This window comes from Neomonachus schauinslandi, chromosome 7, assembly GCF_002201575.2.
Source record: "Neomonachus schauinslandi chromosome 7, ASM220157v2, whole genome shotgun sequence".
Taxonomy (NCBI): domain Eukaryota; kingdom Metazoa; phylum Chordata; class Mammalia; order Carnivora; family Phocidae; genus Neomonachus; species Neomonachus schauinslandi.
This window is the reverse complement of record NC_058409.1, coordinates 63777703-63793329: the sequence shown is the minus strand read 5'-3', so window position 1 is coordinate 63793329 and position 15627 is coordinate 63777703. Positions and strand designations below refer to the sequence as shown.

Sequence of the window (15627 nt, the reverse complement as noted above, 5' to 3'; positions counted from 1 at the left end):
TAATCGGTAGGCCATTTTATTATCCTGAATATTTAAATCCTAGACTTTTAAACTTCCCTTTAATATACTGGAGAAATGGCTATTTTAGGGACAGATAGGAAACATTTCTCAAAACAGATCTTGTTTAACCTTCCACTTGATTTTTTCCACAGTTCTTCTATTGATGGAACTGAAGTATATGTTTTATTCTTTAGAGATACATATGTGTATATATACATATGCACACCCCTCTCTTCAAAGATACACAGATATACATACATATATATGTCTCCAAAGATAAAATGTCTTTGCTATACTACGAAATTAATTTAAAGCAAATATAATGTTAAAAATAGCAAAATAGAAGACTTGAAAAGATAAATGAAAATAAGTATGAATGGATATGAACTAAATACCAGAGGCAGCATTTTACACAAGGGGGGGGGCGCAAAATGAGACAAGTAAAAAGGTATTCACATTAAAAAAGACAAGGAGGGTTGTAAGTGTTTAAAGGAAAAATGTAATACCACATATAAATCCAAAAATGTTAAAAGAAAATCAGAAAAGAAGACATTTGAAGACAGATACCACCACAGAGATAACTGTGTGTTTCAAAGCAAAAAGCATTAAATCTATAAAAAACAATAAATATCAAAGGTTTCTGACTCAGTAACTGTAAAATGCAACTGATCCAGTGGAGCATCTCAGCATTACAATATAATTCTTGTCCATGAGCTGAAAGAATAGGATACTGTTGTGGAATACAGTTCAGACTGCCCAAGAGCAAATTTAAAAGTATGTGACAACCAATCAGATATATTTTTACCAATGAGCTGGACTTTCAAGATGTTTTTTTAAAAAAATTACTTTAGTTCATATTGTACCCAGATATACCTAAAAAAACAGTCAAGGGAGATACAACAATCCAGAACTTCCTAGGCATTCCATGAAAGTTTTAAATACAAAATCAGATAGATTACATCTCAGAAAACTAAAACATGTCCACTATACATCTGTGAAATAGACTTGTACCTCATATATCTTTTTCTTTAATGTATATGCATGGGGTCTGTACAATATATTTCAAAATAAGTTAGTTAATGTTTGCTGAATTATACTTGCCGTTAAATGCTTCTCCTGCTTTTCTAAAAGTTTTAATATAGGAATGTTAAAGTTATGTCTCAACAAAGCAATTTCTAAATGAAACACACTTAAGTACTACCTCTCTTTACCAAAAGACTAATGTAGAATTAATGGGGAGAAAAGACAGTACAGTGTGGCTCTGTTACATAGATTTATTGAATAATCCAACTTAACACTTACATATCTAAACAGTAAGTGTTAATCACAAAGGTGTATGTTTTTAAGTTCATTTATTTTTTCTTAGTAATCTCTACACCCAACGTGAGGCTTGAACTCACAACCCTGAGACAAAGAGTCGCATGCTCTTCTTAACTGAGTCAGCCAAACATCCCACAAAGGTTTATCTTCTAAGATTTACTTTATTATTGACACTAATGCTGTAATGGAATATATTTCCATGCTGAAATATATATTTCCAAACAACTGTAAAACTGCCTTTTTCCAGGCATCAGATTTACATAATTCTAGCTTTCTTTGGAAAAAATTTTTAACATTAATACTAGAAACAACAATACTCCTGAACTTTATCAAATGATCTATAAAAAAAAAATTGTGGGTGGGGGAGCACCTGCGTGACTCAGTTGGTTAAGCATCAGACTCTTGGTTTCAGCTCAGATTATGATCTCATGGGTCATGAGATCAAGCCCCACATTGGGCATCACGCTCAGCAGGGAGTCTGCTTCAAAGAGTCTCTCCCTCTGCCCCTCCCCCAACTCACACTTGCTCTCTCTCTAAAATAAATAAATGTCTTTTTTAAAAAAAGAAAAAAATTGGGGGGAATGATCACAGCCCACTAAATTAACATGCACTTAAAATTTTTTAAGTCTTCATTTTATAAGCAGACTAATAATTTTGCAATAATTTAGAAAGAAATATACTTCAAATACTTATTTCTTCCTGCTTCATTCTGGTCTTTATCAATAAAAAAGTCAACCTTTATATATTTTATAGACTGCTTCCATTTTGTAGGAAGAATTTTCATCTTGCAGAATGTATATCATAAGGAAGTTTAAGTCAGTAAACAAACTTCTCCGAAAATAAATCTATGTAAATTATTTTATCTTTAAAAGTTTCCAGATAGACATTTATCAATTCAGTTAAGAATATATGTTTTCAATGTACAGTTTTATATATTCCAAGTCCCTAGAAAACTAGAAAATGGGAAAAAGTAATTTACCTTCATAAAGAGCTCAAATTGCAGCTAGCTAGATTTTCAGTGAGGATGTCTAGATTGGGCTATTAATGTAGAAACCACCCAAGCAGCTTTTCTGAAATACGACGTGTGCAAACGGATCCAAATGTCTAGACTCACATCTTCCACTTGATGTCTCATAACTGTTCATGGGCCTTCTGGCAAGCAATTACAACTTGGTTTTTTTCTTTCATTTTCTAAGGTAAACCAGTTCCTGGACCTCTATACCCTCAAAAGTCAAGCTGGAATTAAGAGAAATTCTAAACGGGATGGCAAATACTGCTGTGGTATTTAAGGGATTAAATTAGGCAAATGCCATCATTTTAGTTTATGAAAGCCTCCAAAAGAGGAAGATAATGCCACTCTAGAGTTATCTAGTATGGGAAATTCTTTACATTTGGGGGAAAAAATGAAAGATATCTTTCTAATATACAGGAAGGAAAAAAAAAACTGAGATTCTATCATATGGTTCTCTATTAGCTTATTTTTCTGCTCCAGTGACTAAGTTCATTTTGAGCTTTGGGATAAGCAACAAGTTTACTATAATTTTTAAAATGAGAAGTAGGAACCAATAATTACAAATAAGAAATATCAACTTGAGAACAACCCAGTTACATGGGAAACATTTGTAATAAGTCTCTGTTTACTCTTTAAGAACTTTTTCTTCCTATTAAAATGTCTTGGGGTGCCTGGGTGCCTCAGGAGGTTAAGCATCTGGCTTCGACTCAGGTCATGATCCCAGGGTCCTGGGATTGAGCCCTGCATCGGCTCCCCGCTCTCCCTCTGTCTACTGCTCTCCCTGCTTGTACTCTCTGTCAAATAAATAAATAAAATCTTGAAAAAAAAATAAATAAAATAAAATGTCTCACTAATAACATTTTCTTTTTCTTAAAACAAATGTTTTGCTATCCTATAGTTAAGGACTTAGCAAATTTGCTATAAACAGTCTGCATATAATCAACAAACATATAAATTATCTTGGAAGAAAACAAATTATAAGTTATTAACTTATATTCATGTTTGACACTATCTGAAGAATCCTTGGACATGACTACTACTAAATTATATTAAAGGCCTTATAATTTTAAATACTAAAAAGTCAGGCACTTTTATACAATTTTGAATCTGATGTACGTTATTGAAATTTCAACTGTTTTTGCCAAAAGTAAAAGGTAACTAAAATTTCTCACAACTCACCTGTTATAATATCGGCCTCCCATCATAAACTGATTGTTTGGTGTTGGACATATTTTAAATCGCTGAATATTTTCATTGGTCCGAAAGTAAAGTGAATAGTCACCAGGAGTATTATCTGAGGGCCTCACAAGAAAACTGCATACTTGGCCAACTGTAAAAATTAAGCTGTTAGTTTTATTTCCTAATTATCAAATAAAAAATAGTGTTAAGTAACCTAATTATAAAGTACATTTAAAAATCATAAACATATGTAAATTTTCACCAGGAACTTATCTTACAATAAAAACAATTTTAATACATCTTTATGCTTTCTAGTTTATGAGTCACAACCACTCATGATGTTGCATGTGTGTATTACATAAAAATAAGTCTGCAGCAGTGATTTCTGGTTAATAATGTCTCTAACCTGTCATGACTTCGGAAGAATAACCTAACCACAGGTATAGAGAACACTGGCTAAAATGGGTACATTCTATTTGTAAATCCTCTTAATAAGAAGAGTTGAAAAAAGTTAAAGTAAATTTTGTTTAGGCATACTCTACATTTAATCAATGCTTCTGATTAAACATGAAAAAGTAATAACTATAATAAAAGAGTACCAATGCTTATAAAGGTAGATTCAAAAATGAAATATGTGTGTACCTTATCAAAATCAATACATGTACACCACCTTTCATTTAATAGGTAAGTACCTGGAAAGTCATATAGAAACAAATTATCATATATTAAATGTTTTCACACTAATTTTAGAGAAGGCTTTTTGATATCTTCAATTGGCAGCGACTCTTAACACCAAAATGGTTTGTTTTTCCTCTTCCTTAAGTCCTAATGACATAGAAAAGATCAGAACTTGACTGCTTTTAGGAAAACACACTGATGTGTACCTTTCAGGGGAGAAAATCACCAGATTCTTCAAAGAGCACATGACCCAAAGAAAATAAAAAGTAACATAGAGAAATTAAGTTTGGCCCCTTTCAACTTGAAATGCATTAAACAAGAATGAGTGCCTCAAGTATTTGGTGGTCCAAGTTCAAAAATATAAACTTCTATTCATAATTCAGTAAATTCACTAAAATAAATATTTTGGTCCCACCCTCAAAGCTGATAGCATGTCATTTTGGTTGAGCATCTGGTCTCTATTACTACCATTTGCATCATGATGTTCCTTATTTTTAACCTACTTAGTCTACATCCTCACAATAAAATTGAACACTTCTAAAACTCCCTTAAATCTTTCAAAAGAGCCAAGTATTTATTACATTAAACTCCAATGCCTACAGTTTGAAACAGTAATTCAGAAAACATCTTTAATAATCAGTAGTTTACTCACCATACAAAAACTATCAAACACTGGTTGTTTTTAAAGAACTAAGATTTCTACATTACAGATTATGGCTGAAACTTGTGTCAAATCCTTATTATGTACGGTTTATGAAAAAGATATTTAGTAGTTAAATTAATTCTGTCTTAAATGTTAGGATAAATGATGACAGGATGGTTTTTAGTTTAAATAATAAACCCACAATACAAGTCAATTTTTACTTTGCGTATCTCTATAAAAACTTTTAAGAAATGTTAAAATGAATATATTTTAAATAAGGCCCAATTCTATAATTTCACAAGTGCACAAAGATAAATGCTAGAACATTTCCTGCATCCGAACAGCAAAAAAATAAAAACTATACAATATTATTCTAAATATCGATAATAAATTATGGCTTTTATATAACAGAAGCTTATGGTCATTCAAAAGAATGAAAACTTATATAAGCAGATATAGAATGATCTCCCAAAATATATCCTAACATGAAAAAAGCATGTTGCATGTTCCTATGAGTGTGCGTGTGTAGGGGTATGTTTAGGGGCAAGGAAGGGAGATAACACAGACACTGAAAACTTATAAAAATACAGGAAAAAAACTCAAATCTGGTGCTGCCTGCAGGGAAGAGAATATGACTGGGACAGAAAGAAAAACACTTCACTGAATTTTATACTGCATGTATGTGTTCAACTAAAAAACACCAGATAACAAATATAGCAGTTTCTCTGTGGTATGCAAGAATTTACAGTATGTTTAAATATCAAATGAGTGCTAAAGGCAAAATGGATGATAAATGGTCTGTTTTTAAATAAAGAGTGAATATACAAGTACCTGTCATTAGTAAATTATAAGCTTCTTGTTTGGAAATTTTCCCATGGAACCATCTTAAAAAGAGAACAAATTAAATATGTAAATCTGAAGTCCTTTTTGCTGTTATACAATCAAAACTAAACAACCAGCACAAGTTTAATTCAAGCTGATATGATGAAATAAAAGCAAATACAATTGATCAAATTATCTCATCCCTTTTACATTTATGTTATTGTGCTTTGTAAACATACATAATTTCAACAAAATATAGAAAAATAAGGGACTGATATGAACTATAACTTCCATATTAATTAACAATACAAAGGCAGTAATGATTTTAATTCTGATAATGAGAAACTGTTACATGTTTACACCATAGCTAGTGTTCTCTTTTCTTTGTATTAGGAGGGAAGGGAGTACAGGTAGAGCCCACTACAGAATTATCCAGAAAAAAAAAGTAAATGAATTCTCCTCACATTACTCTCAAAATGAACTTTCCCTATAATAGGAGGTAAATTCTCTCTTGAAAGAAAATGGAATGGCTGATTAATACTTTCCTTAAAGTCAGAAAGTAAGACTGAGTGATGACAGAGTAGGTATCAGCATCAAGGACTGAAATAAAATGACTTAGCATTCCTAATTCTATTTGAGCTAATGCCATAACAAATTAGATGGCTAGAGTATTTTAGTTTCTGTATACTTAAAGTAAGCATTTAGAAATTATAAATGGCATTATAGTCAAGATCCACTGCATTTAATAAAGTATTTAAATTTTACCTTAGAATAAAATGACACACCTGATTTTAAAAACTATTAGTAATTAAATTTCTTAAAATCTCCTCTCATTTACCTGAAGGACAATTACCTATCTTGCTAATTAACACCTCTTAATACCAGCCTGACAACTCCAGATCATCCCTCCATCACTTTGCCACAAATTCTTGGGATCTACTCTATTAGTTTTGATAGTGGCTTAAAAACAACTTGGAAAGTAAAAGTACTACAAGACTAAAACAAAACAAAAAAAAAAAGCAAGACCCATCCATACACCGCCTACAAGAGACTCACTTCAGACCTAAAGACACATGCAGACTGAAAGTGAAGGGACAAAAAAACATTTACCAGGCAAACGGAAGTGAAAAGAAAGCTGGGGTAGCAGTACTTAGACAAAATAGGCTTTAAAAACAAAGACTGTGACAAGAGAAAAGAAGGACATTATAAAATGATAAAAGGAACAATCCAACAAGAGGATATAACAATTACAAATATCTATGCACCCAACATGGGAGCACCTAAATACAGAGAGCAGCTATTAACAGACATAAAGGAAGAAATTGACAGGAATACAGTAACAGTAGGAGACAAACATCCCACTTACATCAATGGATGGCTCATCCAGATAAAAAAAATCCAACAAGGAAAAAGTGGTTTTGAATGACACATTACACTAGATGGAACAGATATATATACAGAACACTGCACCCCAAAACAATGAATACATATTCTTTTCAAGGGCACACCTTATTTAGAATTTGTAATCTGATATAGGTAGTGGGAAGACTTCACACTAATACAATCAACAAGGTACGGTCTCACTCATGGAGCCTATTTTACAGTTACACAGCTACATAGAACAATAAGGAAAATGAACTCAGAAAACATCTCATATGTTCCACCTGAGGAAGGGTGGGGAACTAAACGAGGTTTACTGAGAGTATTCAGCTTCACGTTTTTGTGTTCTAATGGTTAGAAAACAGAATAAGCAACCACTTGAGAGGCAAGTTGCTTCCATTCGTAAATTCTGACAGGATGGTAAGAAAAAAATGTTCCAGTGAAAAGAGATCAAAAGATGAAGAGTTTCTATTAAAATCATAAGTAAAATAGAATTGGGATTGAGCGTTAACATCTTCAGAAGAAAATTCATATACAAATAATTGGGGGGGGGGGGGGGCCCTGGGTGGCTCAGTCGTTAAGCGTCTACCTTCGGCTCAGGTCATGATCTCAGGGTCCTGGGATCAAGCCCCGCATCGGGCTCCCTGCTCAGCAGAGAATCTGCTTCTCCCTTTCTCTCTCCCTCTGCCTCTCCCCACTGCTTGTGCTCTCTCTCTCAAATGAACAAATTTAAAAAAACAAACAAACAAATGAGGGGTGAGCAGGACACTAAAAAAGATCTCCAAGGACAAAAACAAAATTAGAGTAAATTTCCCATAGGAGATTATTGCTAACAGCTAACATTTCTGAAATATTAGAAGACTGTGGCAAATAAAACATACAGTAATACCTGGTCTTTGAATTAGCCCTTACAAGATACTTAAAATCAGCCTGAAAAGATTACAAAAAGAAGGGCCTTGCAGAATCTTGTAAATATGGTAAAGAACACTGTTGGGGCGCCTGGGTGGCTCAGTTGGTTAAGCGTCTGCCTTCAGCTCGGGTCACGATCCCAGGGTCCTGGGATCCAGCCCTACAGCTTCTCCCTTTCCCTCTGTCTGCTGCTCCTCCTGCTTATGCTCTCTCTCTCTGTCAAATGAATAAATAAAATCTTTAAAAAAAAAAAAAAAAAAACCCTGATGTTGGAGAAAAGTTGTCTCTCTCTCTCTCTCTCTCACACATACACACACACCCCAAACAAAAAAACTGAAACACAACATATCTAAAAGATGTGGTTACAAAAACAAGAAATGCTATAAATGTATCAGTAGGAAAGTAAAGAAAAATATGAGGAATCATGACATTCATACTGTTATTAATGTTCATAGAAAAACCTTTAGTTTAGTGATAGAAGAGTTGCATATAAATAAAAGACACTTCATTATTTAAAAATAAGACTATCAATAGATCCTAAAGAAAATATTAACATATCAGTTCCTGAGCAAATGAAAACAATTCTTAGGACAGCCCCAAAAGTAGCAGTTTTCTTTTAAAATAAATTTTGGCCTAAGTTTTCCAATTTGTAGGTTTATAAACGTATTTTCTTTTTCCTTTTAGTAATTAACACAAACTCACATTTTGCCTTCATGTGGATCTTCTTCCCGGCCCTAAAGGGTAAGACATTAAGACAGTATTTTATATAATTTTAACTACTAATCTATTTTTATTAAAATTAATAAAAATCACATCTTCAAACACATCTCTGCCCTGTCCCTCATATTTACTTATGCATATACAAGAAAAGATGTATCAGTTCAAGAAACGTCTTCCTAAAACTCTCTCCCTTACTGTTACTACTCTTCTCTTCTTGTGATTACTGTAATTCAGGCCCTTTTCCTCCCTTTTCTCAAACTATTACCACAGCCCAGTGAGTTTAATTACCTCTGTGCCCTGTCTCACCCCATCACTTCACCATTCCGATCTGGACTCATCATTTTCAACTGCAACTTTCTCCTGAGCTAAGAAACACCAAACCAAACAAAAAGAAACAAAATTTAAGAACCAAACCTTTAATACCTCTCTGCTCCCTACAAATTCGTCCTTTGATAAAATCTAAATCCTTTTTCATATCACTCAAGTCTACATTTCCTATCTAGTACTACCAATTCTCTTTAGGTATCTATACAATATACCCACATAACTACCAATTTGCTTATCTATATTCTCAACACCACTGCCTTGTTCTTTTTAACTCAGAATGTCCTTTCCACTCACTGCTTCCTACCTGTTTGTTAACCTAAACTATCCAGACAGGATCTTCTTCAAATACCAGTCCTCAGTAAAATACTGAGTCCCTAAAACATAAATACAAAATTCTACTTTGAATAGAAAAGACATCCTTCTTTTATCATCTTTTGAACTTTACCTTACTCTATTTGGCATGCCTATTATTTAAGACACACCGGTGTGATTCATTCCTTAATAGTGGCCGTAAGCACCTTAAGATCTTAACTTTTCTTTGTTAACACCCAACCACCACCATAACCACTAGCACAATGCTGGGCATAAAATTTTCACTGAATATTTATTGAACTGTACTCCTAGTACCCAGCAAAACTGGGTACCTGGCACCAGGTTTTCATTGAATAATGAAGAAAAATGGTCTATCTATACATGGATTTACCTCTCTCAATTTGTTCCTTACTCATCAAATACCTAACCAAACTAAAATCAAACACCCACTGAATGTCTACTATAAAACAAAGCAGTATGCTAAAAAAAAAAAATTTTACACAAAAACAAAATGCATCATTGCCCAAAAAGAGCTAATCTCTACAGAATAGGTTTACACCATAAACTAATTTTATACAATGTAATAAAATACAGAATTAACAAGGTGCTATAGAAACACAAGAGGAAACAATTTAGCCTAAGAAAGCCATAAATCCTCTGTGAAAACAGGGACAGCATCTGAGCTGAATTGATAAAGATGAATTAAATTTTACATGGTAGTAGTCTAGCAGGGCAGGAGTATCAGGAAAGTGTAGGCATAAAGAAATTCATTCGACAAACATTTGCTCAATGCTTACTAATGTCAGACACTATTCTATGCTATGGGGATACATCACTGAATCAGAGACAAAAATCCTCACAGAGCTTACATTCTAGATTTAAGGCATAAAAGTATAAATGTACTTGGAGAACAGTAATTAGAATTTCAGAGTGGGAAAATCCTTAAATCCAACCACCAACCTAATGTCTGAAATCTAGACAATCTCCAAATGGCTTTTCAAGCTACAAGGAATCACTAGGCTCCAAAGAAGATCAGTATGAAAACTTATTTTAAGTATTAGAGTAAAAATTGTTTATTAATTCTAACTTGGAACTATTACACTATTAATTGAAAGTATTACTATATTCCTTTTTAGCAGCCACATCACACTGTTCAGTTCATACTGACTTGTTAACTTGTTCTTTTATTTTTTTTTTCCCTTTATTGATGTTAGGTCATGTGTCCTTATGTTAAATTGGGCTTTTTTCCCCCCTGTACTCATTGGATAACTTTCACTTTTCTTCTTAAAGTTTATCTTATTAAATTTGACCCAGCATCTCAAGAGCTGGAGAAAGGTTAAACTATACTCTAAAACCTTTAAATAATCAGAAAAATGGGGGAAGGAGGCTATAGCGGGGAGGAAAAAAAATCCAACATAAAAAAGTTTTACTGTAGTAAAACCAACACAGTAAGATTCTTCAGTTTGAACACTTCTGGCCTATATGAAATAAACATCTCTCCCTACTGTAAAATACCAAACACTAATCTAGGAATTAGGAGTTCTAATCCCAGCTCTTCCACTAAGTAACTATGTGTATACAATGTATCATACCATTTCCTGAACTGCCCTCCACTTTTCCTCAGTATGTTTTACTTCTACATATCAAGATCTATTAATCAAGAGAATTAATAACAAAGAAAAATATTCCCCACTGCTATCTTCCCGGAAAATAATCAAAGCACAGGTTTCAGAATATTACCAAGTTCGTGACATAATTTAAAAACAGTAGCTCTGAGGGTTGTGAAAGATAAAAGGAAACCATTCCATCACAAAACAAATCCAAATCCAAAGAGGAAAGATGAACTCCAAAACTGTAATATGTTTGATAAGATTCAGTGATACTGAGTATTATCTCTGAAATGCAAATACTGCTTGAATGCGGCCCTGCTATCAAAAAACCGCACAATTATCTATACTGCGTGACAAGACGACTGATGACTGTATTGTGTAGCGACAACGAAAATGGGAATACTGGAAATGCAGAAACGTGATAATATATGTGTAATATAACTATGTTTTTCCAAGGTTACTAGAAAATTGTACATATATTTGGGAGATAAAGATTCTGAAAGCAAACATGTACAACCCTATTTGATTCAGATTCCATGATCATTTTTTCATAGCCTCATTTATGAGGAAAACCACTAAGAAGACAAAAAGAGATACAAATAAGCACAAATGTTAATTTTTTTTAATTCTTAGAAACTCATGAAAACTTTCTGGAAAAAAAAACTTTCAGAAAATCAATAGTTAAAGAATCAAACATACTAGCTTAGTTATGCTCTTTCCAAATAAATAACATCTACTACAGTAAACACATTTTAATGAATTCCTTGTACTTAAGAATTGAGGTTTTCAATTAAAAAAAAAGTTTCATTACTAATTTCGCCTGATTATGGAAAAGTTCCAAAAATGTACAAAATATTTAAAATTCTGACAGTGAGAGGAAAAGAACAAAACTTACCACCTCTTCCACTAGGTCTTCAACAATAAGGCCCTGTTCGTCTGTTCTTAGATTTGTAACCCACATCCATCCATCTTCTAATTCATTATGAACAATAAACATATCTCCTTTTAGGAAACTGAAAATAGCAATTATGAAGTTATTAAAATTGAATTAAAAATTTAAACATGGAAATTTGAGTAATCATGTGCCATACTACAGAGTTAATATGGTATTGGAAAATATAAGAAATTAAACTCATATACCCTGGATTTTTGTCCTGTTTCTGGCATCACCTAAATATAAAACTCTGAAGACACTTAACAATCTGAATCTTATTTCTTCATGTGTAAAATGGATTTAATAATGCTATCTGCACTATCTACATTATTGGATTACTCTTAAATTCAAATTAGAATCTGTATAAACAGTAATTATATATGTATTATAGGCTTTAGGGTAAAACTCCAAGAAAAGTGAACTTAAAAATTTAAGCTTCCATGTAATTACTCTTTCAGATGTATGTTAGATATAAAATCATAATATAATTAACTCATTACACATACACAAGATACAGTTACTTTAGAAAAACTTTATTTTAAATAAGCACAATAAGCCTTATCAGCAGATGTTTATGAGAATTAACATTTTTCTCATAAAAAACATTAATGTTCATTTAATTCACTTAGACATCCATGATATAGCATTCTTTCTCTGAAGTGGTATCAAAGGATAGGAGAATGTATGCATGTTTTTTCTGTTAACAATTTCTGAGTAGAGAGATGCATACACAAACTAGTTTCTTTTCCTTAGAATCTATATGTTTTCAACCTCCATAAAATCACAGGAGGAGTAAGTTAGTCTTATATTGATGCCATTTTACAACAGCAGTAATTCATTGAACTTTTCGTTTTAGGCCTGAATGAATGCCTCCCAGTGTTCAAAGTTTCAAGATTGATTGCCTGCTGCTACTGACCCTATCTCTAGATCCGCATCTATCGCATATTTTTTAAGTTTCCTTTCAGTCTAAATTTTCACAAACCAAAGTTCCATTAAGTAAATCTCTTCTCATACTTTGAAAACTGCTTTTCCTCCAGAACATCTCAAGCTTCAATGTTCCTTGGACAAGTTCAAGACTAAAAAACTTATACACAACACTTGAGATGAATTCTATTTAGATGAGCACGTAATACTGCATTCTATCTTGATTTGACAACCCTTGTTAACTGCGACCATATTTCACTAGCTGACTGGCAGCAGACATTCCTACTTAACCAAATAAATTACTCCTTTCTAGAACCAATCTCCTAAATAACCACATTTAAAAAAAAATATATGAGTAAAATGGGAGTACATATGGAAAAAAATATAGAAATGAGAAGTGACAAGTTTCATTTCTTGGTCAAAAGCAGTCGTAAGAGAATTTTTTTTATTAAATTTTGACTTCTGTTGTTGCTAGAACACTAAATATATGGTGCAAAATGAAAAAAAATTTGAAATAAAGAGCTTATTACTAACACAAACAATATAATCAAAGATTCTTTATTTTGCATTTTTCCCCAAAAGAGTTAAAATGCCTTATTAAATCTCATTAATCTTCAGATGTTTTTACCTTAAAAAAAAAAAAACTTCAAAGATACATACAAATTTTTAAGGACTCATACATTCGCATATATTTATATGATCAAATTAAAATTTATATATTCCAATTCTTGTTTAAATTTTCATCTTCCTAGACCAGTAGTTGTCAGTTTTGAAGGTCTCTCAGGACTCCTTTATATATTTAAAAACTGATACCCTAAAAGGCTTTTATTTATATGAATTATATCTATTAATATTTACCATGTTAGAATTTAAAATATGTTTTAAGTGTTTACTAATTTCTTAAAAAATAATACACCCCATCACACAGTAACATAAAGAATATAAAAAATTATTATTTTTACAAGTTTTGTGAGAATATTGTTTTACATTTTTTGTAAATCTCAACATCTGGCTTAACTGCACACTGCTAGATTCTTCTCTTTCTCTATTCAATCTGTTGTTTTAAGTTTTTTTTTTGTTTGAAGTATATGAAGAAAAATTTGGCTTCACAAAAATATGTAGTTGTGAAAGGAATGAGTATTTAAATGGCCTCTCAGATAATTATAGATATTCTATGATATTACACCAAAAACTCAACAATTGGTACTTGAAGGTTAGTTGTAATTTGGAATCTAAAACACCATCAATGAACTTTCTGTACCCCATTTCAGTAATATCTATTTGTCAATCTTGTGCTTTGAAGGGACCTTTACCCAGGCATAATTCTTTAAGAGCATGCATCGATCATTTAGAAAATACTGGTTCACTGAGCTATGCAGATCATCCAGATGTAAATTCACCTTACACAATCAAAACATCACATTCTTTAATATCACCACCAATCTCATCAGAAAAATCAGGAAGTATGTGGGAAGCTGTCAAACTCCTGACGGCAGATACAGGGTTTCCAAAATTCTCATTTTTGCTTGCAAGCTCAAATTTTGTCATTGGCAACAAATACCTCCAGTTATTTCCCCTGAAGTAACGTAACAGACTCACTTATAAAAAAAAAAAAAAAGTCAAATACTCTAGTCTGAATAACCATAGTTGGATAGTTTGCCTGTCAGTCTTAAGTACAAATGGTGTACACAAAAGCAGAAGCTAGCTCCACTCTCAACACTGCTCTCCTCAAGACCAGGACCTGTGGTACACAGCCAAGATACTTTGCGCGTACTTCCCATTTCACCACACAGAATATTAAAAAGATTCACCAGTTTTCTTCATCACACAGAAAGATTAAAAAGATATGCATCACACTGAATGCTAAAAGGGTTGAAATTTAGGGCGCCTGGGTGGCTCAGTTGGTTAAGCAACTGCCTTCGGCTCAGGTCATGATCCTGGAGTCCCTGGATCGAGTCCCGCATCGGGCTCCCTGCTCTGCAGGGAGTCTGCTTCTCCCTCTGACCCTGCTCTCTCTCATTCTCTCTCTCAAATAAATAAATAAAATCTTTAAAAAAAAAAAAAAAGGTTGAGATTTAGTACAATACCTTTTACAGTCTCATCAAGAAAAATTTGAGGGGAAACTGTTTTGTATTGTTTACCTCCAAGTGTGTGGCAGTGAAGAACACTGCTGCCACTGCCTTGATTTGTGCTAAGGCACTAACAGTTTTACTGCTTCTTGTTTTTGTACCATCAATGTAAATGTCACGGTGAAAAAGGCAAATTATATCTTAGTCTTATTAAGAAAACAGTTCTGCTCCCAGGATCCTGGGATCAAGCCCCGCATTGGGCTCCCTGCTCAGCAGGAAGCCTGCTTCTCCCTCTCCCACTGCTAGTGTTCCCTCCCTTGCTGTGTCTCTCTCTGTCAAATAAATAAATAAAATCTTGAAAGAAAGAAAGAAAGGAAAGAAAGGAAAGAAAGGAAGAAAGGAAGAAAGGAAGAAAGAAAGAAAGAAAAAGAAAAAGAAAAACAGTTCTGCTCTCATGAATTCTCTAAATGGGTCTCAAGGATCCCCAAGGTTACATGGATCACACTTTGAGCACTGCTGTTCTAGAAGATACACTGGGAATTTACAAGTTATTCAAAATTCCTCAACTGGTAGTTCACCACTGTTCTTCTTTACTGTATACATTTCATTCCTTCTCTTTCTTTCATTGGCCTTTCCTGCTTAGATCACAAATAAAGGTATGCCAATAAAAACTAAATGAGAAGTTGTTATTTTGTAGACAATCATATAAAAATAGAATCCTTATTCGGAGATTCCAGATATTTGAATCTTTATTTTTTAAAATTCCATATTTCCAGAAATTTCAGTAC

The 15627-nt window shown here is 32.9% G+C and overlaps 1 protein-coding gene across 1 annotated transcript in view; it reads right to left on the bottom strand.

Moving 5' to 3' along the window:
* Positions 1 to 15627, bottom strand: part of RASA1 (RAS p21 protein activator 1) — a 107456-nt gene that overhangs the window by 38337 nt on the left and 53492 nt on the right. The window contains 4 exon segments of the mRNA XM_021701843.2: positions 3512 to 3662; positions 5664 to 5716; positions 8646 to 8677; positions 11808 to 11925. Of these exon segments, the coding sequence (XP_021557518.1) occupies positions 3512 to 3662; positions 5664 to 5716; positions 8646 to 8677; positions 11808 to 11925 (354 nt within the window).